The sequence below is a fragment of the Erpetoichthys calabaricus genome, chromosome 10 (genome assembly GCF_900747795.2).
Source record: "Erpetoichthys calabaricus chromosome 10, fErpCal1.3, whole genome shotgun sequence".
In the NCBI taxonomy this organism is placed as follows: domain Eukaryota; kingdom Metazoa; phylum Chordata; class Cladistia; order Polypteriformes; family Polypteridae; genus Erpetoichthys; species Erpetoichthys calabaricus.
This window is the reverse complement of record NC_041403.2, coordinates 92,075,466-92,099,776: the sequence shown is the minus strand read 5'-3', so window position 1 is coordinate 92,099,776 and position 24,311 is coordinate 92,075,466. Positions and strand designations below refer to the sequence as shown.

General features: G+C 36.7%; 1 protein-coding gene across 2 annotated transcripts in view; it reads right to left on the bottom strand.

Annotated features, from left to right (window-relative positions):
* LOC114659235 (microtubule-associated protein RP/EB family member 1-like) overlaps nt 1-24,085 on the bottom strand; it is a 29,000-nt gene extending 4,915 nt beyond the window's left edge. The window contains exons 1-5 of one of the 2 annotated variants that reach the window (XM_028811595.2): nt 23,884-24,085; nt 21,624-21,754; nt 21,286-21,431; nt 20,429-20,636; nt 1,191-1,318 (exon numbers count right to left, since the gene is read on the bottom strand). In XM_028811595.2, the coding sequence (XP_028667428.1) occupies nt 1,191-1,318; nt 20,429-20,636; nt 21,286-21,431; nt 21,624-21,744 (603 nt within the window). In that variant the 5' untranslated portion in view covers nt 21,745-21,754; nt 23,884-24,085. Of the gene's footprint in view, nt 1-1,190; nt 1,319-20,428; nt 20,637-21,285; nt 21,432-21,623; nt 21,755-23,837; nt 23,858-23,883 lie in introns of those variants that run through there. The other variant, XM_051933298.1, reaches the window with a different exon arrangement.
* Between the last annotated feature and the right edge of the window lie 226 nt (nt 24,086-24,311).

The window sequence follows — 24,311 nt, the reverse complement described above, 5'->3', positions numbered from 1 at the left end:
AAAATGCTCTCTAGCAAACTTCAGATGGGCCTGCACATGTACTGGCTTAAGCACGGGGACACGTCTGGCACGGCAGGATTTGAGTTCCTGGCAGCGTAGTGTGTTACTGATGGTAGCCTTTGTTACTTTGGTTCCAGCTCTCTGCAGGTCATTCACTAGGTCCCCCCGTGTAGTTCTGGGATTTTTGCTCACCGTTCTTGTGATCACTTTGACCCCACAGGGTGAGATCTTGCGTGGAGCCCCAGATTGAGGGAGATTATCAGTGGTCTTGTATGTCTTCCATTTTCTAATAATTGCTCCCACAGTTTACTTCTTCATACCAAGCTGCTTACCTATTGCAGATTCAGTCTTCCCAGCCTGGTACAGGTCTACAATTTTGTTTCTGGTGTCCTTTGACAGCTCTTTGGTCTTGGCCATAGTGGAGTTTGGAGTGTGACTGTTTGAGGTTGTGGACAGGTGTCTTTTATATTGATAACGAGTTCAAACAGGTGCCATTAATACAGGTAACGAGTGGAGGACAGAGGAGCCTCTAACAGAAGACGTTACAGGTCTGTGAGAGCCAGAAATCTTGCTTGCTTGTAGGTGACCAAATACTTATTTTCCACCATAATTTGCAAATAAATTCTTAAAAATCAGACAATATGATTTTCTGGATTTTTTTTCTCCTTTTGTCTCTCATAGTTGAGGTATACCTATGATGAAAATTAGAGGTCTCTCTCATCTTTTTAAGTGGGAGAACTTGCACAATTGGTGGCTGACTAAATACTTTTTTGCCCCACTGTATATGAATGTTCCTCACATGTGCACATCTTCTTTAGTTCTATAAAATACAACAAACAATTTGACTTGACATATGGGTTAGTATTTGTCTATAATTTGGGAGATGCTACCAATATAGTAGCATTGATCAGGTGATTTTTACACACACTGTGCCACGCTTAGTGGTGGAATCTTTCAACATTCTACTGTAAAAAGGTTGGCATGGTCAAAACCCTTCATTAAAAAAAAATGCTGCTTAGTGGCAACAAATTTGAAATTTACTATTCAGAATTTTAGGAAGGTGCCATAGATTAAATTAAATAACTGTCATCTCTAATATGAATGTAAATGTCTAATTAGGAGGTCCCATTCAATGGCAATATTCTGCAAAAGAAAATGTTGACACAAGACAGACAGATTACAAAACCCACCTCCTGAATAAGCTCTGCCTTTTCTTCATCTCCATTTCCTGTTGTACCTGGTGCTCTCCTAGCTGGTCCTGTAACAGGTCTGGGGGGGGCCGGTGCTGTCTTTGTTACTGCTGTGGCTCTTTGAGGAGCTGAAAATAATTAAGACATACATACATATATATATATATATTTAAACTACATAAAATGCTAAAAATACAAATCAATTGCATCCTCCCTAAAAAGGTATTGCATTTTCTAATGTACATACAGTAAGATATATTAACAGAAAAATACTTTTGATCACTTTCAAAGGAATTCAGGTTATGCTTCAATAGAAAAATCATTTTATAAACGAATATAAAAATTATTAACATAATTCCATTTATACTTGTGATAACAGAACAGAATTTGGATACCTAGAGAAAAGGCTGGGGAATCACATGTGTATTTATGACAGATTGTTTATTGCATTAAAAAGTGATATATTAAAAATAATTAAGACAAGTAATTTAATCTGTAATTAACCTCCATAGCTTCACATGTTTTCTCAAAAAAAAAACAAGTAAAAAGCAATACATTTTTTGACTTAAAAAATGACATTGATTACACCTCATCTTTCTATTGTATAATGTGCAAAACAATAAAAGTACAAAGTCAAAAGTGTAAGATGACGAAGACAAAGAGCTAACACGTGTGAGTGACATGAGTGTCATTTTCAGATTCACTTTCAGTTTTTCTAACCATTTCAATTTCACTGCCTTAATCAGTGCTGATAAGAGATGTTTCTTACAAGACGCCACTGAGGCTAGGAAAAGACATGCCTACACTGTAGCCCAAGTAATGCTCAGGCCAGACGCTTACGCAAGACACGCCTATGCCATTACCGAAGTAAAGTTTGGCACTAACGATGTTGACACATTTACAACCTGAGTAAACCTCGGGTCTTTGCCCAAGTGACACTCAGGGCTAACTCTTAGTACTGTTTTTATATCCCAAGTGACGCTTGGGTCAAATGCTAAGGAAGTTAAACTGGCTCTAGCATTGCACAAGTATGTAAAAATTGGTCATCGCCCTGATTAGTTCTCTCAACTTCTGTTTTCAAAATCTACCTAAAACAAAACACGAAGCCTACACTTTTATGACCAAATTTTGGGTTTCTCCGACTGTCCAGATTTGCAGTCACTGAAGGAATCTTAGAATGTATCACTCTTCGAAAGCACTATCTTCAAATCACTAAAAAGTCATGGGGCATTTGAGGTCCTAGAACAGCTCACAGGGCATACCTGCAGCTTCATTTTCTGGCCCAAGACATGAACACACAATAACATAAGGTGACAAAGAGTTTAATTCTGCAGATCCGGATGTGGAAATCAGATGCTCTTCATACATGATATGGATAAAGATCATAGAATTAAATCTCTAAGAAAGCAACTTTGGATTAACAATACAATAGCCTGGCTATCTTTCTTAGCCTTATAAAACAAGAAAATGGGAAGGAAAATAAATACAATTAAATGCAGCTGTCTTGTCACAGCTACCTATATGTCTTATCCATGCATTTCACCCATTTCATCCACATTTGATTCTCAACTATATGCATAAAACTCTCCTTCAAGATGAAATTAAAGAATGCTGCACTAAGGGAAATCAATCACAGAGCAGGGTAAAAAAAGGAAGCAGCAAAAAAAAAAAAATAAAATTATATATATCACACTGGCTGGAAGCGTGATATAAAATTATGGGAAAATGTCTTTATTAAAACTTAGTTTCTTCAAGTTTAGATGCTACATTTGTTATATGTTGTTATATGTGGGATTGAAGACATTAATATTTATAACAATTTGTTTTAAAGTCTCTTTCCTCCTCACAGTAGGGTAAACATTAATAAAATTATTTTGCAATTGCACATTTAAATTCTTGAGTCAATGCAAAGAGTGTGTGTACAAATGTTGATCAAAACATGCATAAAAAAAAAAAAAAAAAAAAAGATATTTAATGGTGCATCCACATGAAAAAAATTACTAAAGACTAATCACCAAAATAAATTTATGAATAAAGGCAAAAGCTATATGAGAGACTTTGTTTCATGCAATTTAAGTAATGCAAACCATGTAAAAAAGTAAGACCAGCTTAAAGGATTTTTTTGTTTTTTTCATGCTACTAAAGGTATTAGCTTAAGACAGAGTTCTAGACTAATGTTCACCCAAAAATATCTTCAAGAGGACTAAGTCAACACGTCAGTTCTACCATGTCTCTAAAAAACAGCATTTCAAGTTTAACCCCAAATAGGTAGTTAGGTGAAGTTACACAGAGCTTAAAACACATAAGGTTATATAAGCTCCAATACATTTCAACTTAAATTTCCAACTTGGAACAGAAGTTTCCAGATTTTCAGATGTGCACACTGGTAGTATACACATATGCTGGTGCAAAAAATATTCTAGACAAACTTTCGATGACCTGCTATAGTATATTAATATTCAATTTCATTCGTTTTGACATGTTCTTATACACACACTTACTTATGAGCCCAGCACAATGTACAATAGCTGAAGCATTATAAAATGCAATATAAATATAAAACCCAAGGATAAGTCAGAGAAGATTCATTAAGTATATATAAAAATTGACACAAACACTTTTTTTTTTTTTTTTTTATAACAAACTTCAGCTGTGCTAGGTCTGAGGAATTCTGAAACGGCAAATTTAATTTAGACATGGACCATTTTCTGATGCACTATTATCCATGACAATGTCTTCTGGGGTTGATGAAGACATAATATGAAACAACTGAAGTAGTATCTCTAAAAAGTGTATGCTATGGTAACACTAAGTTTTCAGTCTTGGTTTACTATGGCACAAGTCTGCAAAGGTACTGGCACATGTGTCATTTCAAAAAATGTCACTGCATCTTAATAAATAGCCTCCAGACTAGGGAATCCATTTTCTGACATTTTGCATTCCCGGGAAAACGGTAACTGCCAAGCTTGCATATATAGCGTGTAAAAATCGATCAAGAAATAACAGAGTTATAGTTGAAAATAATGAAGGTGGCGCCATTGCTGCAGCTTGCACTTCATCAGACAACAGCTTTGAACAGCAACTTGAAATTGCAATGCGTCAGTCTGTTGCATCCGCATTATCTGTGCCAAGAAACTTGCCATCACAGAATGATGACAAGAAACAGGATACATCAGTAAAAGCTGAAATGGCGGTGTTTCAGAGCAACAGCAAGCACGGGTGTTGTTTAGAACAAGTGTATCAGTATCTGATGACTGTGCCACCTACTTCAGTTGAGGCACAGCGTGCTTTCTTAGCGGCTGGCATATTCTGCATGAAGGTGCGCTCTAGCCTGGACGACCGCACGCTGGACACGTTGTGCTTTCTACGCTCTTATTACTGCAACTAACTAGATACATGTACTTATATGACAACAAGAACTGCTTTTAGATAAGGTTAGTCTTTTATTTGTGTCAACATATTGCAGTAGTTTTATTAAAAATAAGTGTCAGTCGTTCTTAAACCGTTCGCATGTGAGATGCCCGTGTACTGTGTCATCCCCGGGAGCCCAGGATTCCCAGGAATGAGATGCGGGATTCCCGTATTCCCGGGAATGGATTCCCTACTCCAGACTTTCTTCATTCCTGTAAATCAATACAAGCCATACTCTTATCGATCACTGCCAATCTAAATCTGCCAATTTTTACTACTAAAGGTTAGATTAATGATTTGTAATTGGCTGAACAAAAAAAAAAAACATTTTTAGCATCTGCTTTTCTAAGCTTTATGGTAATTTAGTTGTAGTGCTTCTTTATGTGACATATTACTGTAGTTCAGGTAGAGCAGTCATTTTTGCTGCACTACCTGGAGCAGGAAGGCATATTTTACCAAAGTGAAGATGATTTGAATGTTAGACTTAAAATTAAGGTGGAGTAATAATCTGAGAAAAAGGAATTGGAGGGGTCATTCTGTGCAATTATACAAACCAAGAAAAGCTACTTTTTGTTTTGTCCTTTAACTGAAATGAACACTGCTTGTCTAAGTGTGGACAGTAAGAGACCTTGTGTTTAGTACAGCAGCTCACATTTGCAATTAGAAAAAATGTGCTGCTTTGTAAACAGGGTTGTTAGCTTAAAACAAATTTACTGTATATATTGTATTTGAAAACTTAAGCATGTTAGCCTTGTACATTCTAAATAAACATCTTATGAATATTTGATAAGATGTGCAGCTTTCTTTAAGGGTTTGTACTGTGTTTATTATTTGTGTGCACTGTCATACAGCATTTGGTTTTGGTAAGAAATAAGTACTGCATAATTAAAATAATCCATACTTATAATTATATTTCAACAATTACGGTTGTCCAGCTAGTACACTATAAGAAAAAAAACAAAAAACTGCATATATACAAGTAAATATCATTTAATAGTTAAATGCTGTAGTACAATTAACGATTAAAAATTATTCAAAACTATAATTTCATGTACATTTACATTTAAGCACTGTTTACCTGCCAGTTTCAATTAATCTGTTAGAATATACTGTATATAATTTGTTAGACAAATGGTGAAAACGTTTTTCAAATTAAACTTTGCTTTAGATAAACATTTCAGAAAAAAATTAAAAAATATGTATTTTAAGGTACTTTTACTTATTTTAGTATTTTTATGGTCACTGAACAATGAGCCTTTATTTTGTCAATAAAAATTAACGGTAACACTTGTAATCTATAGTTTAATTATAATAATACTAAAACTACCTTGAACAGTGTAAGAAAAAAAAACTCCTATTACAATATCAAACAAAATAAATAACAGCACTAATGGCACAAAACAAGCAATACATCTGTATTTTCCATTTCCACTTACAAAATATAATTTACCTCACAGAGCTAATTTAAAACTATTTTTTTAACCCAACTTTTCCTCATCTGACCACAAAGATCTTAATGTCTTGCCTTCCTGTTGCTTGTGTTCCAGAGTTCCTGACATTGCAAGAAAAGCGTTCAGGAAGCATGAGAACACTGGAACTGTAGTGCTGGAGTAAATGACATTCACCACTGCCAGTGAAGAGGTGCTGAAAATGAACTTTTCATCACTTCATCTTGACAAAAAGAAAAGGACTAGTGCCGCAGGAATCATTGTTTCCGGACCACTTCCTATGACAAATTCACACAAAGCATGCATCAGACTCTCTCTCTAAGGGACTGGCTGACATTCTTTAACAGGCACAGCTTTAGCTTCGTGGAAAACTAGGACTTCTTTTGGGAACGACTATGCTCCTTCATATGCAACATCACAAAGGTAATAAAATGCTTGTAATCATCTATATACAGTATAATAGCTGTTATGAACACATTAAAATATGCTGATTCAGTAGTACATTTGAAATGGAGGAGGTGCATTAAAATGGGACATTAAACATTTATTACAGATGCAATAAAAAGAATTAACAGACTCTTATACTTTTAACTTCTCTAGCTTTCTGGTATATTCAATGCTGTTATATCAATCTGATCCCCTTTAGCAAAAAGTTAGTCCTGAAGGAACACAGGTGCAACATCTTTTTATTCTAACCCAATTTCTTACTGAGAAGTCAGTTACTGCTGTTGAAACACTTACTGCTCAAGCAACATTTAATTTTTCATTTTAGTTAACTTGCTTATTAAAATTCCCCACTATTAATTGTTTTAGTCTTAAATAGCTGCAAACAGTTTTTCATTTCTGCTTAACAGCAATAGGACGCAAACGACAAAGGAACTAGCAGTTTTCCGTCTAACCTGCAATAATTTACTCCTTTGAATTCATCATGAACCACATCAGGTTTAATATTTAGAAGAAAACAGAAGGGGAAAGAAGTCCAAGACTGATCATTCCTAATCCGCTTCAAACTATAAGTAATCTGGATGATATCCTTGGCAAGGAAAAAGTATATGATATGGCATGAAATGACACGGCAGAATAAAAACACTAACGAGCAACAATTGAAGTAAGATCAGTTACTGGCAAGAACTGGTTTCTAATTAGGCAATAAGGTTGGAACAAAAACATGCAACTACTACAGCCCACTAAAATCGACTATGCAGGCCCCACAATTACTAAGGTACTTAAATTAAAAGATGCCAACCTTGGTAGATGAATTTCTTTTAAATACATTGCTATTATAAGAGCACTGCCTGTCCTAATTATCCATTTATCATCCACCAAAGCAAAACATTTTATTAATGGAATTTCAGAATGACAAAATGATAAAATTCACTGAATTTCTCATAAAGTCAGTCAATGTAACTCAAAGGCATGGGAATTTCTGAACCGTGTGTCTTCCTTTGATCTCAGTCAGCATGTTTCCCAACCAACTCACAATAGGTTGGTTCTAAATTAGATTTAGTTAGATCAGAGGGGCTTAAACATTATTATCATGCAAATCTTTGTCTACTGTGACATAATAACTTTGAATAAAACTGAAGGGGAACAAATTATCAAGAAATGTTATTTTGATTCAGTAGCTGCTCCCACATTTTGAAATATTACTATGGTCAGCCATTATTCCGTACTTCTCTCTCTATTATAAAAGGAAATCTTGAGACGAGAAGAGATTTCCAAGAGATTTTTTCAAGTCCCACCCTCCTCTCAAACATTTCCGGTTCCAAGCCCACGGTCCTCTCACCTTTCATTTGCGTGAATGCTTTTGTCAGACAGTTCCTGCACTCTCAGCTCTTATAAGTTTTTACGGTTTTCCTCACTATAAGTTCCCAATAAATGAAGACTTATGTCCAAATCTTAAAGAAGAATTTCATCCAGAAGAGTCATCAACAGAAGAAATGAGTACACAGGCAATCCTAGCACTGAGAAACGATGAAGTCAAACGAATAAACGCAAAAATTGTCGAACGGTTACACAGCCAATTAGTTAAATGCATATCAATAGACTATGCTGAAACAGTTGGTGATTGTGCAGAAGATGAAAACAATATCCCATACAATATCTACAACCGTTAACACCGTCCGGTCTTCCACTGGCTGAATTACTGTTGAAAGAAGGATGTACTGTAATGTTATTGCGTACTTTATGTATGGGTGATGGGCTATGCAATAGGAAAAGATTAGTTGTATTTAAAATTGGTCGAACAATTCTTGCATGTAGAATTTTAACAGGCGACAAGTAATGTAGTACATCTTCCGCAGAAAACAGACACTAATAGAGAACTTGATATGCCATTCATATTAAAAGGTTTACAGTTTCCCGTTAGAATAGCTTTTGCTATGACAACAAATCACAGGGACAAACATTCGAAAGAGTAGATTTAATTTATTAGAGAGAAACAATATTCACTCACTGGCAGTTGCATTGTCACGATGCAACTCCAAACACAATCAAAATTTTTAAAAAAAAGTTAATTCCAAATATTTTTACTGATGTTTTACAGTAAAAGTGAACATTTAAAAAGTATTTGTTAATTTCAAAGCCAAACAGAACGAAAACATAACACAATGAATACCTCTAATGCAACATGAAACAATTTTCTTTCAATTTATTACATTTTACTATGGTTAATTACTCGCTGTAGTGTAAAATAGTTAGGTCTATTACGCATATGTAACAATTCCCATGAAAATAATCTGTTTAAATTGTACATCCGCTTCCCCATACGCGAGCAGCAGAGTGTGCTGTGCCCGCATGAGGGTTAGCGAGCGAAGCAAGCAGGGGGCAGAGCCCCCTAGTACTAATACAGTAAACAATGTAAATGGATTACTTAACAAGTTCATTATTAGCCTGAAGGAAAAAAAACAAGTACAACTTCAGCTACACAGAAAACACAAGCAGCCTGTAAACTCAAAATAGAGTGCTAGAAAGCCGAGAGTGAATAGAAAAAAAGCTAAATTAATTGCACAAAAAAGCAGTATGATTAGTCAGTCTTATTATGTCCAGAGTGTCAGAAACGCCAGTGATATTCTAAACTATCAACCGTCTATTCCATAGGTGGACCTCTGTTTTATAAACATAAAGGATCAATAGTAAACTGTAAAGCTTTTGTAATATTTAAAGAAAACACAAGATCTCACATAGTCCCCATTTCACCAAGGGGGCAGCTTGCAATTGCTACAAGGGGGTCACCAATATATTTAAAAAGGCAAAACTGGGGTGCAGGCTTATAAAAAGTGGAGAAAGACTGGTTTAAAAAAGGTGATGCGGGTTGAATACATAATTAGCCATATGGAGCAAAGCAGATCAAAAGAAACCCCAAAGTGCTCTCTAAGAGTCAGAAAATATGAAATCCTGTGAAGCAACGAAAGATGCATTACTTCATCTGGTTTTAGCAAATGAAAAATTTCTAGAATATTTTTTTTTTGCATTCAAATAAAAATAAATCAAGGTTCGATATTTTAGAAACACAATAATAGAACAAGAAAGAAATGCTGCTACATATTTTAGAAAAAAAAACAATGTAAGATAGAAGGTGAGTAAGCATTTGCTGTTATCTTACATTATATGCAGAGGATTATTAAATATTTTCATCCACATGATTGTGATACATAATGTGTAATGAATGTTTTAAAAATACTAGCTGTGCTATCTAAGACAAGTTTAAAAATAAGTAATCAATATAGACCTCAGCATTAACGTTTGCAGTGCACCATGCAATGCATGTACAGTAATCCCTCCTCTATCGCGGGGGTTGCGTTCCAGACCCCCGCGAAAGGTGAAAATCCGCGAAGTAGAAACCATATGTTTATATGGTTATTTTTATATTGTCATGCTTGGGTCACAGATTTGCACAGAAACACAGGAGGTTGTAGAGAGACAGGAACTTTATTCAAACACTGCAAACAAACATTTGTCTCTTTTTCAAAAGTTTAAACTGTGCTCCATAACAAGACAAAGATGACAGTTCCGTCTCACAATTAAAAGAATGCAAACATATCTTTCTCTTCAAAGGAGTGCACGTCAGGAGGAGATAAAGTCAGAGAGAAAAAAGCAAACAATCAGAAATCAATAGGGCTGTTTGGCTTTTAAGTATGCGAAGCACCGCCGGACAACGCAGCTGCTAGGAAGGGAGCAATGTACAGGTAGCCTTACAGCATTTTTTTAGAGGAGCGTCCATATCGTCTAGTGGTGCGAACAGCACCCCCTGCTCATATCCCCTCCGTCAGGAGCACATAATGTCAGAGAGAGAGACAGAGAAAAACAAACAATTAAAAATCAATGAGAAAAACAAAATTAAAAATCAATATGTGCCGTTCGAGCTTTTAAGTATGCGAAGCACCATGCAGGAAGCATATCGCTTGACAAAACAGCCACATTTAAGCCCAGCAAGGAAGAGAGCAATGTGAAGGTAATCTTTCAGTGTTTTTTGAGGAGTGGCCGTATCTTCTAGGGGTGCGAACAGCCCCTGTGCTCACAATATATTTGGGGAGTTTTATTTAATACGTAATACATGCTCTGATTGGGTAGCTTCTCAGCCATCTGCCAATAGCGTCCCTTGTATGAAATCAACTGGGCAAACCAACTGAGGAAGCATGTACCAGAAATTAAAAGACCCATTGTCCACAGAAATCGGCGAACCAGCAAAAAATCTGCGATATATATTTAAATATGCTTGCATATAAAATCCGCGATAGAGTGAAGCCGCGAAAGTCGAAGCGCAATATAGCGAGGGATTACTGTATCTGTGTTAAACACCATTTGTTACAGGATTCATAAAAGCAGTATTACCGTTTGTGATGCACCCTCTATTGGAAGGACAAATGCAATGCATTTTATTGTTAAAGATGCTTGTGATGCACCATCTTTTGAAATGAGAAAGACACAGCAATCAGACAGACATCTATCCTTTTATTAATGTGTATGTATCATTGTACTTCAATTGATTTACAAACCTACTATGCCAGCAAGCACTTTGCACAACAGAGGAACAACCTCTGGAAATGTCAACAGTCCATCCCAGGGTGATAACAAACACGGGCCAATTTAGCAACTCCAGTCTACCTAATCTGCATGTTTTCGGACTGTGGGAGGAAACCTTTGCAAACATGAAGAAATGCAAACTTCACACATGGAGCATCCCGAAGGCAAACAATACCCCACCGTCTTGTTATTGCAAGGCAGCAACGCTTGTGTAAAAATATTTAAATTACTAATAATTTATTGCAATCCCTGTAAGGAGCCCCCATGATGTTGCTTATAATGATGTGATCTGGAGATTTATACCAAATGCAGGAAAACTCTATTTTGTTGGATTTGAGGATGGCTTACTGGTACCCTGGTAGTTGTGGTAGTCTGATCGTGTAGGCTTGTTTAACACTAGAATCCCTGAAGCCTACGAAAAAAGTCGTAAAGCAGGGCCACCTTAAATTCCTTCGCACCTCTCCATCAACGTCTTTGTTTTGCAAATGTGTTGATCAGCACAAGCAGCCTGCTATCACATCCCCACCCCACCGACGCAGCTTAAGTTCTCCTAGCTCAAGTCAGTTTATCTGGGTGTAAGGTGTCTGGAGTTGTGTAGGGTAAATAATATATCATGTGGAATACATACATTTCATGTGTGTTCTGTGTCTACAACCTGGATAAATGTAGGATGATAGGAAATGCAAGGCAAGAAATGAACACAACTAAAACAGAAATTTTTTTCATGGCATAACAATGACAAAATGCAGACGTGAAGTGTATAATGTGTGCAGACTGAAGTCCAAAGAAAGCAAATGTATGTTTTTATAATATAGTAATAACAGAAGCTCATTACTCAAAACGGAAAAATGCGGGAGAGACCTGGGATCAAACCTGCAACCTCTTGATTTAGAAGCAGCTGTTCTTACCTCTACACCATCCATGCAATTGATATCTGGGCTTTGGATTTTTACATATTGGCAGCAACACGTGAATTGAATAATTTCTTTTTCTTCGGTTATATTTTTGAATAAAGACGCACTTGTTTAGTTATACCTTTTGTGAAAGTGTTTATTTGGCATTTGGAATTCAGTCTGCACACATTATACACTTTCATGTCTGCATTTTGCTATTACATGAAAAAAGTTTTAGTTATGTATTCAACATTTCTTGCCTTGCATTTCCTGTCATCCTACATTTATCCAGATCGTCAGACACAGAGCACACGTGAAATGTATGAATTCAAAATAACAATATTATTATTTACATTATACAACTCCAGGAACCCAGATAAACAGACTTGAGCTGGGAGAACTTCCAGCTGCATCAGGGGGTGGGGGGAATGGGATAGCAGGCTGCTTGCTGCCTGTGCTGATTTGACACATTTGTCAAACAAAAACAGAAGGTGGCCCGGCACTGCCTTTTGTCGTAGGCTTCAGGGATTCTAGTGTTAAAGAGTTTGTTTTCATTTGCGGGTCACAGTATTATATGGATGCAAGATTATAAAATTGATTGCAAGGTGGAATCATATTTAGTGCACTTCAAGTAAACAAAGGATTCTGTAACTTTCTTGAAAATAACCATCTTGCACTTTAAACTTTAACTGCTAATTACGATGTGTTTTAGCTATGAAAACATTTGTAAAAAAAAAAAAATAAATAAAAAAAATTGATCAATAAACTGAATTATACCACCCCAATCCTCAAAGGCTAGGTTACATAACACAAGGAACAGGTGTGCACGGAGCTGAAATTCTAACACGTTTAGTGATAATATTTCAAAACCTAAATGCAAGTATCAGGTAAAGCAAGCTGGCAAATAAATGCACAGAATCGTAATTACTCCAAATATAGGCTGTTAAAGACAACATCATCTTCAGTTTTGGCAACCAAGCCTGGCAAATAAATACAGTAATAATAATAATAATAATTCATTTTATTTATATAGCGCTTTTCTCAGTACTCAAAGCGCTATCCACACAGGAAGGAACCGGAAAGTGAACCCACAATCTTCCAGTCTCCTTACTGCAAAGCAGTAGACAAAGTAACTTGTCACAGCTATGTAGATGTTGCACAGTTATTTCTCTCTATACTAGCAATAGACCCCAGAATTTTAACCTGCCAGAGCCTTAGTAGCATTATAGAATGGATAAGCATCAATTTCCTTCAATTTAAAAAACACCCCACTAACCATTACCAGCAATTAAAGTGGGAATCCTAGGGGAAAAATTATCAAATTAAGCCAAAATAAAAATAAACTATTATTCTGAACTCAGAGCTAAATTCTAAACATTTTAACTATATTACAAAGGACACTGCTTCTTCATTTAAGAAACAGCACAAATTCAGTCTTTCGTATCATTGTTAAATATCATTGAACTTGCAGACGTTTGATTTTAGTTACCTACTGTCATGTGAAACAGTAAGAACACAACATGAAATATTTTAACATATTGACATAAAGATTTCATCTTCATTTAAACTGTATATTTGGATTAAGGTGAGGATAAAATAAACTTTGCAATAATTTCTTCAATGTAAAATGAACAGATATACAATTTCCATCTATAAAAAAGTAGGTACACCCATGGCTCTAATAGCGTTTTTGCCCCTTTGGCATAAACAACCTCAGATAAGCAATCCCTATAACTCTACTAGTCTTGGTCATTGACTGCAAAGAAGTTTTTCCCACTCCTCCATGCAGAATTACGTGATGCAATGTTGGTGCCTTGCATGCAAAGCCTATATTAAATCCTCCCACAGCATCTCAAAGGGATTCAGATTTGGGCTTTGACTTGGCCATACCAGAGCCCTTCAAATTTTCTTCTTATCGACCATTCTTTGGATGATTTACTGGTATGTTTATAGTCACAGTTACTTTCAAAAGTCCATTTACAATTGAACTTCATCTTCTGACAGATGGTTTCACATTCTCAAGAACATTCTGATATAAGGAATTTATAGTGGATTCTACAATGGTAAGCTATCCAGGGTACCCAATTCTAATTTTAGATATTTGAGGTACAGTAATCCCTCATTGTATCGCATTTCGCGGCTTCACTCTATCGCGGATTTTATATGTAAGCATATTTAAATATATATCGCGGATTTTTTGCTGGTTCGCGGATTTCTGCGGACAATGGGTCTGTTAATTTCTTGTACATGCTTCCTCAGTTGGTTTGCCCAGTTGATTTCATACAAGGGACGCTATTGGCAGATGGCTGAGAAGCTACCCAACTTACTTTTCTCTCTCTCTCTCGCGCTGACTTTCTCTTATCCTGACATAGGGGGATTGAGCAGGGGGGCTGTTCGCACACCTAGACGATACGGTCTAAAAATGCTGAAAGATTATCTTCACGTTGCTACCTTCTGTGCGGCTGCTTCGTGAAGCGACATGCTGCACGGTGCTTCGCATACTTAAAAGCACAAAGGGCACGTATTGATTTTCGGTTGTTTGTTTTTCTCTGTCTCTCTCTCTCTCTCTCTCTCTCTCTTTGTCTGCTCCTGACGGAGGGGGTGTGAGCTGCCGCCTTCAACAGCTTTGTGCCGCGGTGCTTCGCATACTTAAAAGCCAAACAGGCCTATTGATTTGTTTGCTTTTCTCTATCTCTCTGACATGTTCTGCTCCTGACGCGCACTCCTTTGAAGAGGAAGATATGTTTGCATTCTTTTAATTGTGAGACTGAACTGTCATCTCTGTCTTGTCATGGAGCACAGTTTAAACTTTTGAAAAAGAGACAAACGTTTGTTTGCAGTGTTTGAATAACGTTCCTATCTCTCTACAACCTCCTGTGTTTCTGCGCAAATCTGTGACCCAAGCATGACAATATAAAAATAACCATATAAACATATGGTTTCTACTTCGCGGATTTTCTTATTTCGCGGGTGGCTCTGGAACGCAACCCCCGCGATGGAGGAGGGATTACTGTAGTGACAGATGTAAGGATGTACATACAAATTTCTCATGTGGAAAAAAAAATGATTGAAATTATACAATAGACTATAAAAAGAATATGAGGCATGACATTTGTCATACCACCGTTTTCTATAAAAATAATCAAGATCAATTTCATGGGGCGAATTTGTTTTTTTTTTGTTTTTTTTTTTTTTTATATAAACATGACTGTAGACTACAGTAATGCATTGCTATCAGAAATACAGACAGTATACCAATTAACTGCAGGTTATTTAAAATACAACAGAAAAAAATCTTAACCCAATTCAAAAAAAAATCTAACACACACGTCACCTGTATTACTATATTTACCCGACTTTGTCTTTTAAATTGATTTAAAAAAATATTCTCTAAAGTCGGTTCAGAGCCTTTTAATCTTCCTATATTTCAGAATGCCTGTTCACATACAACCCTAATCTTAAATTATGATCTTCACTTTTTTTAGTGCTCCAAGAGTGAAACAAATGAAAAGGGTGAAGAAGCTTTGATTCATTTTCACTAAAACTCTTGAAATAATTTACCAGTAGAGATATATCAGGCTAGTACAGAACAATAAAGTGTATTTTCAGCAGTGTTTTAATGTCATTTCATAATTGATAGCACAATTCTAATACTAAAATGAATCTTGCAATGCTAAACATTTTCAGCTTTTCCTTCATTCATGGTTGCATGCCTTGCCTTTTTGACAAAGTACAACTATTGGAGAGTTCTAATAAATTCATATTAAACCTTTCCCAGTTACTTGTCACTGCTTCTGTTTTTTTTTTTTTCTTTTTCTTTTTCTCCATTCCAGTATCCTATGGTATCACTTCACAGAACTGCCCTCTGGCCAGAGTACTCTGCAGATGTACTAAATGTTGTTAAGGATAACAGATGCTATAATAAAGGCCTACTGCACCAGATCTTCAGAGATGTTGTCTCATATCCAGACATTACGGAGTAGCTGTATTGTAGAATTTCCTGGGATACAGGGCTGTGTGTTGCCCTTGAAAACCCTAAAGGGGTTTACTTCCTCTACAATCTGCACCTGGAGAAATTGTCTATTTTTACCCTGTGATAAAAGGTCCAAAGAGGGCTAGATCCCTAGTAAAAGATCAAAAATAACATTTGAAATCACTAACTTAAAAAGTAGTCTAAAATGATATCCCACATTCTTTGGGATTTTTCATTTTTAAACTTCTGGGAGTGACTCTTAGAGGCTAGGACTACCAGTGAAAAACAGGTTTTAATATGTATTTGTGATGTGCCATACAATTACAAGTTTTATAATGGAACACATTAATTACTGAAAATGAAGTATTTGAAGCTGCCTCCCTCACACCAAAATTATTTCAAATTTTACTCAATATTAACAAAAAGAGCACTACGGTCTCCTTCACACTGTAAATCACTCATAGGTTATCTCGGATTTGTCTGGACACCTATGAAGTTAAAAATATTTAAGAAGGTCTCATCAAGAATAGATTGAATATTAACCTAAGATTTGTATGTGAAAAACAACAAACAGCAAATAAAAGTGTATTATCCTGTAGCAATATAGTTAAGTCTACATTATAACAGATACATATACAATATATACAGTATTGGTGACAAAATACTCATTGGAAAGTACGAGGGCAATCCCAAAAGTAAGGTCTCCAAAGCGGTGGGGACGTAGAGAAACTGTTCATACGGCTGTTGGCCACACTGTTGTGATTGGTGCTTCCTCCACTCCCAAACAAGCATGTGCGGCTTCGCTGGGATGCTCAATCTTGGCTTGGCAGCCCTTGAAAATGAAGCTCCCGTTGAACGCTACCGCCAAGTGTGAAGTTCGCGCTGGAGACCGTCGCGAAGGTTGAGGAAAACATGCGTAAAGATCGGCGGCTGGAACTTCATCATCCACCCACCCTATAGTCCGGACTTGGCACCCAGTGACTACCACCTGTTCCCTAAGTTGAAAGAACATTTGTCCGGAAGGCGATTCTGCTCTGACGAAGAGGTGAAAGATGAGGTTCAACACTTCCTGAAGGACATGGCGGCGAGCTGGTATGACATGGGCATTCTAAAATTACCACAGCATCTACAAAAATGCATCAACCGAAATGGCGATTATGTAGAAAAACAAATAAGTCTTTAACCTTTAAAATGATGTAAACATTATAGAAAATAAACGGTTGTTTGTATTTCTAAAAAAAAAAAAAAAAAAAGGAGACCTTACTTTTGGGATTGCCCTCGTAGAATCTACGTCTACATTAACATTTTATCGTATGTGCAATTAAGGGTTCTCATTAGGCTTTAGACAGATATCTTCAGACTGGGAGGACAATCTGAATGTTTTGCACAAAAAGAAATCACTTTTTACATACATGCTACAATAGTAATATTTTAAATATAGTTTTGTTGCTACTAAAAATAAAATTACAAATATGCCTTTTTTAACAAAAGGGCACAAATAAGATGACAATCTATCCTTTTAAGCATGCAAACCAGTGCACGTACTACATACAAGTAATACTGTTTTCATTAGGAATGCATGCTTGTATAATTAACTGGCTTCCAATTCGACATCATATTTTCAATTTCCCATTAAACAAATGTGTAGTGCATGCATAATGTGTTAGGATTGGGATATACATGACGCACCGTGATCAAAGAGTATTCTGACTATACTTGCACACGTACTTTATGTAAATCTGGAGGATTCCACCAGGTGGCAGTGCGAGATTCTTTTGAGAAGGTTGGGGGAGTCAACAGATACACAGATGATGGTATGCAAGACCATTAAATGTATTGTGTCAGAACGATGGGGAATCCCCACTTCTTTTCTAAGACATTTTATACTTTGCACAGATGTGTCGGTCTTGAATTTGCTTCCATTTTGTCTAGTACTTTTCCACATCCCCTTTCAAAGAGCACATTTCCACGGTACCTCATACCCTGGCGTACGCAATTTCTCCGCTCGGTTTTGCAGACTGGCGGCACCCAGCGTCAAAGCAGTGCTACTATTCCTGTGTGGTCATGCTTTCTTTCTTAGATCCACATTCCTGACGCAGCTTTATAAATACACTGAAACGAACTGCATATTGTTTATTAGTGTAATGCATCTGATTGTAATTAACCTGCAGCAATATAATGGTCCAGGGAATAGCCATAGTATTCCAAATACCATAACTGCTTTAGCGTTGTTACTCTCCCTGCATCATCTTCTTGGAAAGAGAATTATCGGGATACAGCATGAAGCAGACGTTGCCTGTGCCACGGCAAAATGTTTCAGAGACTTTCCTGTACAGACTTTGCGGTTTAGAAAAAGTTTCATCCCAAGAACTATAAACTATAAGTACAATTACCTCACTGTAAACTTGCATTACAGTTATAATATTGCACAACCTGCGCCACTTTATAAAGCGCGTATTTACATATGATGACGATATCATTTTTAAGATGAAATGCAGCAAAATATGTTGATTATATTATACAGCTAAAACTTTAACTTCATTTAAATAATCTGTATTGTTAATAATTAAACACGTGAGGACACGCTGCCATAGCACTAGCTAGTTCAGGGATTGTTCCTGCATTGCGTTGTATTCTTGCTGGTGCTGACGCGACACTGGAAGGATAGACGGATAGAATAATTAAACATGTACTACGAAGATATTTCAATGTTCCTTAAAAGTTTTGAAGAATCGGCGTTCTAAGCTTACAAGTGGCTTCACGTCTATTACAGAGCTGATTGTGTGGCGATTGGGTATTTGGAGAAAGAAAAGTAAGGACAGGAATTGGGGGTTAGTACATTTGAAAGACACAGTACTTGTGTAATAAATTATTTCATCGAAGGTCGCACATGGCGCAGCCAGCCTCTTGTGTGAGACACGACCAATCACTGCGCCACCGTGTTCCCATGTTTAATAACATGCTTTCATTCCTATCATCATGAAAAAGATATCAAGTATACATCTCAGTATTTTAATTATTCAGAGAGCTGTAATATCATGAATGTAATGGATTCTGTGTCCTGTCAGAGAAAGAGAAAGCCCGTTTAAGAAGCAGGTAGTGATTCATACACAGAGCACATAGAAGATCAAATACAGAACAAAGCATTTAACGTGTACTTTAGTTACAATGGGATTTGAGAAACTAGTAAATTAAACGATTTTAAGATGAAGTTTATGATGTTCTACTTTAATGGCAAAATAAACTGTGATTAAAGTGGAAATTTCGAGATTAAAGTTGACATTTCGTGCTTTGTTCCCCACTGTGTGCCTATTTTTTTTTGTCTATACCCTAAGAAGCTTTCATATGACACTCAGACAGTGGGCTACGACTCGCCTTTTCACAGTGACTTTGATATGCGATTTCTTTCGCACTGTGCGACTCTGTGAACTTGAGCGTTCGAGTTTCTCCGACACACTGTCACTCGATCAACTTCCTTTTGTTGATTATACCACTGCTTAAACCAACAAATAGTATGTTTTTCCAGAAGGCTATTTATATTGATTTGCATATTCAAAAAGGCGTAATTCTGGGAGGAGTTGGGGCGGGACAGAAGGCGTGTGCACGTACATTACTTTTCACACTGATCGGGATTTATGTAGCAGAAGAACGTGGAAGTTTGTGTACGTACAGATTCCTGCATCTGGATTTTTCTGTGCGTACGCACATTCCCGCTTTTGCGCTTATGCCATGTTATAGTGCGAGTTCTACGCACGGCATTATACATGAGGCTCCTGGTGATCTGATGCTAGCCGTTCTGACAGTCATGTCTATCACTACGGAGATGTGGATAGTAAATAAAGATGTTGATGTTAAGTACCAAAATTTAAATACACAAGGCACTCAGATTTTTGCTGGTACTGTAAGTAGTGCACGCATCTTGTTAATTTCTGACGACATGCTCAGAGGACACGTCAAAATAGCGATGGGAACATGCATGCACGTTGCTTTCCGAGCGTCAAGTATAACCCAGCTAAAACAAAGTATACGTCTTTAAAATGAAATTAAAAAAAAACAAATTTACTGAGTATACAAACTTTTAGTTGTTTCCAGTGTTTGGTAGAAGCATAAATAAATTCTACTTAAGATGCAGAACATACTACTAAAACATAATGAGAACAAAGAAGTGACAAAATCCCATCCCTGAACCATACACTAAATACATACTGCATAAACCACCAATAAAGTGCACAATTATATAAAATTATACCAATTGTTGCAGCTGGTTTCTTAAAGGTCTGCAACTCTGAAGACTGGTTATAATCTGAAATGAACAGATCACAACTCAAATTTGCAAGACTGGAAAAAGCAATGCAGTAATTTTGTAAATTAATACATCTTCTTGATATTTTTCATATAGACTGGTGACATAAAATGGTCTGTGTCACAAAGTATTTTGTGCATCAAGGCATAAGGATTATTTAAAAAACAAAAAGACACTACACTCACCAGCACTACCCGTACTTGGTATTTTCTTGGGCTTGTTCAGCACAGGAGCGGCAAGGTTTGATGCAGGAGCGGTTTCTTGACCCTGTCTAGCAGCAACTGGATCATACTCCTTTCCATCATAGTTAGCATCAAAAAATTTCTTAAACCACTGAACAAATTCAAAATTATCCTGAAATTTGCCTTTAACTAACTTGTCCACTGGAATAATCTATTAAAAAAAAGAAACAAAATGAATAGAACATAATTAGGGAAATTGACAAATAGCATTTCATAAAACAATGTCCACACTTCACTTATATTCATTCAAATACAAAAAAAAATTCAAGCTTCATTTTGATCACATTGAGGTAAGAATCCATGTTTTCTGTTCACCACCACTGGTGTTTTCATGTGAAATAACTTGAGTAAACTATGAAAGTGAACAGGAAAGTCAGACTTCTTTAAAAAAAAATCATAGCCTCGCAAAAATATATTTTCTGCAAAATTTATATGAATGCACACTTTTACAATGTGTGCAATCTCCAAACATGACTCAATGAGCAGAAACATACTCAAGCTTCAAAGCAGATGCACTGAACATTTTTCACTTGGAATCCGCCACAGGAGACACTTTTTTAATGACATGCAAGATCTTAGAGAAAAAAAATCCAAAATACTTGAATACCAAACTTATCTTCTAATACTGTAAAAAAAACTGGAAGAGAAACATGAATCAGTTGCCATGTGCTATATCTGGTTATCTGTAAAGCAAAGAATGTTTTCTCTTTGAATTTGCATTTCCCTTACTAAGTAATTCTGTATAAATGAAGCATGACAAATGCAGTACAACCAAAGAAAAAAATTAAATGCTCACTAACTTTATCAACACCCATTTTCTTGAAGCCTGCTTGCAAAATTTTGAAATTGTGAATAAATTCATGTTCTAACTTTGCTTGAAATTTAACTTTTTTCAGTGGCACACAGCCTGGAAAAAGCATGTCCATGAACTGGCAATATACAGCACCTACAAAAAAAGCCAAGAAATACAAAAAGTTAGCAAAACTTAAGCTTTATAATATAAAATTATGATAATGTTGCAGTTACAGGCAAAGAGGTTAATTAAAAACATTTTGTGTAATTTGTCAAAATCATTAAAAGTATAGTTCTATTCATAGCACAGAACCATGCAAGACTTTGGATTAATAATGCATCATACCTGAGCAAAGCAATTCAATCTTTGTAAGGTTTATTTGTAAGGATTCATTGATCCAGGCCAGCATATCATGTCGACTTAAATTATCACTTGTCACGGAGGTTGAATATACATTCACTGCCATCTTTATTAAACTGCACAGGAAACAAAAATTAGATTAACCTGAATACAACAGGTGCATGATGGGATAGTGAGTCACAAACCTAAAAAAACCCACTACAAAAACCTGTGATAGTATTTTTTTTATAAACAGGACAACTGGAAGGAGAACAAAAACAATGAGAAACTTGTGATAATTACTGTGTCTACAAAACATTACAATTCAGTAAATTAACCCTTATCTTTGTCTTAAACCCAAGTAAATTAACACCATTAGAAAAAGAAGCAAATATAAGCATGTTTCAATCAGCAGAAGAAAAGAATGATTTTTCTGTATACACACTTATTGGTTGGCCACAGAGGCATACAGAAACAACTGTTTGAACTAAATATCACAGCAGCTGCTGTGATGGCAACTGTGGAGTTGTATAATCACGTATCACGTAACACAAATCAAATATAAGCTAATGTGTTGCGAGAACGAAACTAATGCCATACACTGGCTACAATGTATGCACAGAAGCTCTATTTATAAGTACCCTCCACTTCAAACAATTACCGTTTGCGCTCAAAATAACCACTTGCATGGGGAAGAGGGGTCGTCCTTCTTTAAATCTAACCAACAGTACTAGTTTCAATGATTTTTCTGACAACCTAGATTTGCCGGGTGGGAGGAGTTCAGACACAATTACAGCCGTGAAAATCTGACTTGAAATATCAGCAGACTACTGCAGGCAAAGCGACTTAGAGAATCCGAGAAACTGCGAACAAAAACAAGCCCTTAAAGGTTGTGATTTAAAAAAATAGAACTTTACAGAACGGGCTTTGTGAAAACTTAAGTTGTTTTATAAGAGATAAACAACTAAAATCGAGTACTCTTGTAATAGCAGATTTACATTTACTATTGGGAAGAAATTATGATCCGAAATAGCATCAGCGTAAAACGATCTTCAAACTTCCAAGTGTCAGTTACAAAGGGCTTATCATTTCAGGCATCTGTGGAAAGAAGTCTCAGTTAAAAACGGAAAAAAATCGAAGAGCCAACTGGGAAAACGAGTGAAGACTGGCAAAGTGCTCTGTGCCTGCTTAGCCTGGGGATTTCTTAAGCAAACTTCAATCGAATAAAACTGTTACGCCACAATAAAAGACTGCCAAAATGCTCTGTGCCTGCTTAGCCCGGGGATTTCTTAAGCAAACTTCAATCGAATAAAACTGTTACGCCAAAATAAAGTGTACAATAAATATCAGTAACGGGTAAACTCGTCGTTTCTCTTATATAGTCAACTGCATGCTCAAGCAAAAATATGTGGGTTTTTCTGAGCTGTAAAAAAACGTTAGATATCTGCCAAAAGTCGGGCCTGTTCATTGGCTGTAGCGCTGTAAATTATTGTTGAACACACAGACGAACACCGTTCTGGTAAGAAATCACTTCGTGGTTACAATGGGAAATACAAATTGAAGTGTTCGATTGTTTAATCTAAAGCAACGGCGAAATAAGAAACTCGCATTTCCGCTTTTGAACGGAGTCTCAATAGGAACCAAGCCGTCCTCGATTTCGATTTTGAACATAAGAAAAAGATACTGGGTCAACCCAAGAACTACACAGACATTTAGATCACTCGTACACCGCGCCCTTCTCCTTTGCGAACCTTTTTACAAATGCGACAGTCCATTTCACGGTGGTTCCGCAGTATGACGAGGTACTTTTGCTTTACATGAATACACATGATAAAGGGGCAGGTAAAGAAATAATCATCCTACGTAAGCACTGAACGTTTGTATGCTTAGATGTAGCACTTGAAAAATTTAAAGACGGACGCGAAAGCCCGTAGGATGTAGAAAATCAGGGAGGCGCCCCCCCAGCTGCTAAGCAAGTACAGTCGTCTTGCTGAGAAAAACCAGCCCTTCTTCAGCTTGCTAACCATCCCCCAGAACCGGCAAAAAAGGAAGGTAAAAACGGCCATCTCCGACACTCCTAGATTCATTCAGATGCTACCTTGAATGCGGACACCGAGTCTACTTTCATGTTTCTAAAAGTCTTAACGGTATGTTACGGCATTATGTTATTAACCACGTTTCTGTCTTGCCCCCTCATGCCATCCGCCATTCAATGCTCACCAGTGACTTCTTTTGTCGCGCGGCCCGCCGACACCTCAACACTCACCTCTTACGTCTGTGTCACGAGTAGTTAAGCCAGCGAGGGGAATGTGGTGGTTGGAAGGAAAGTAGTTTATAGGAAGTCTCTTTTCCTTTTTTTTTGTTTCTTCTGTGTTTTGTAATTATTATCTCAACTTCTCCTTTCCTTCGCCGAAACCCTCTTCCGTTCCTTAAACCTTGAATTTCTTCAACACGCACGTGACGTCATGGCGTAACCGTTAAGCGCGAGGCGCGCTGCCGTACTTTGGCTCTCGAATACGTCAATCATATCGGTTGTGGGCGGGGCGCGGAAGTAACTAACTGAAGTTCTATCAGCCTAAGGAGACGATTATTAGAAAGTTCGTGTTTCATTTTGCTCCATTAATGATAGGGGTATTTGTAATATAATTAAAAGAAAAGCTATATTGTTCTGTAAAATATTTGAAACTGGTTCTT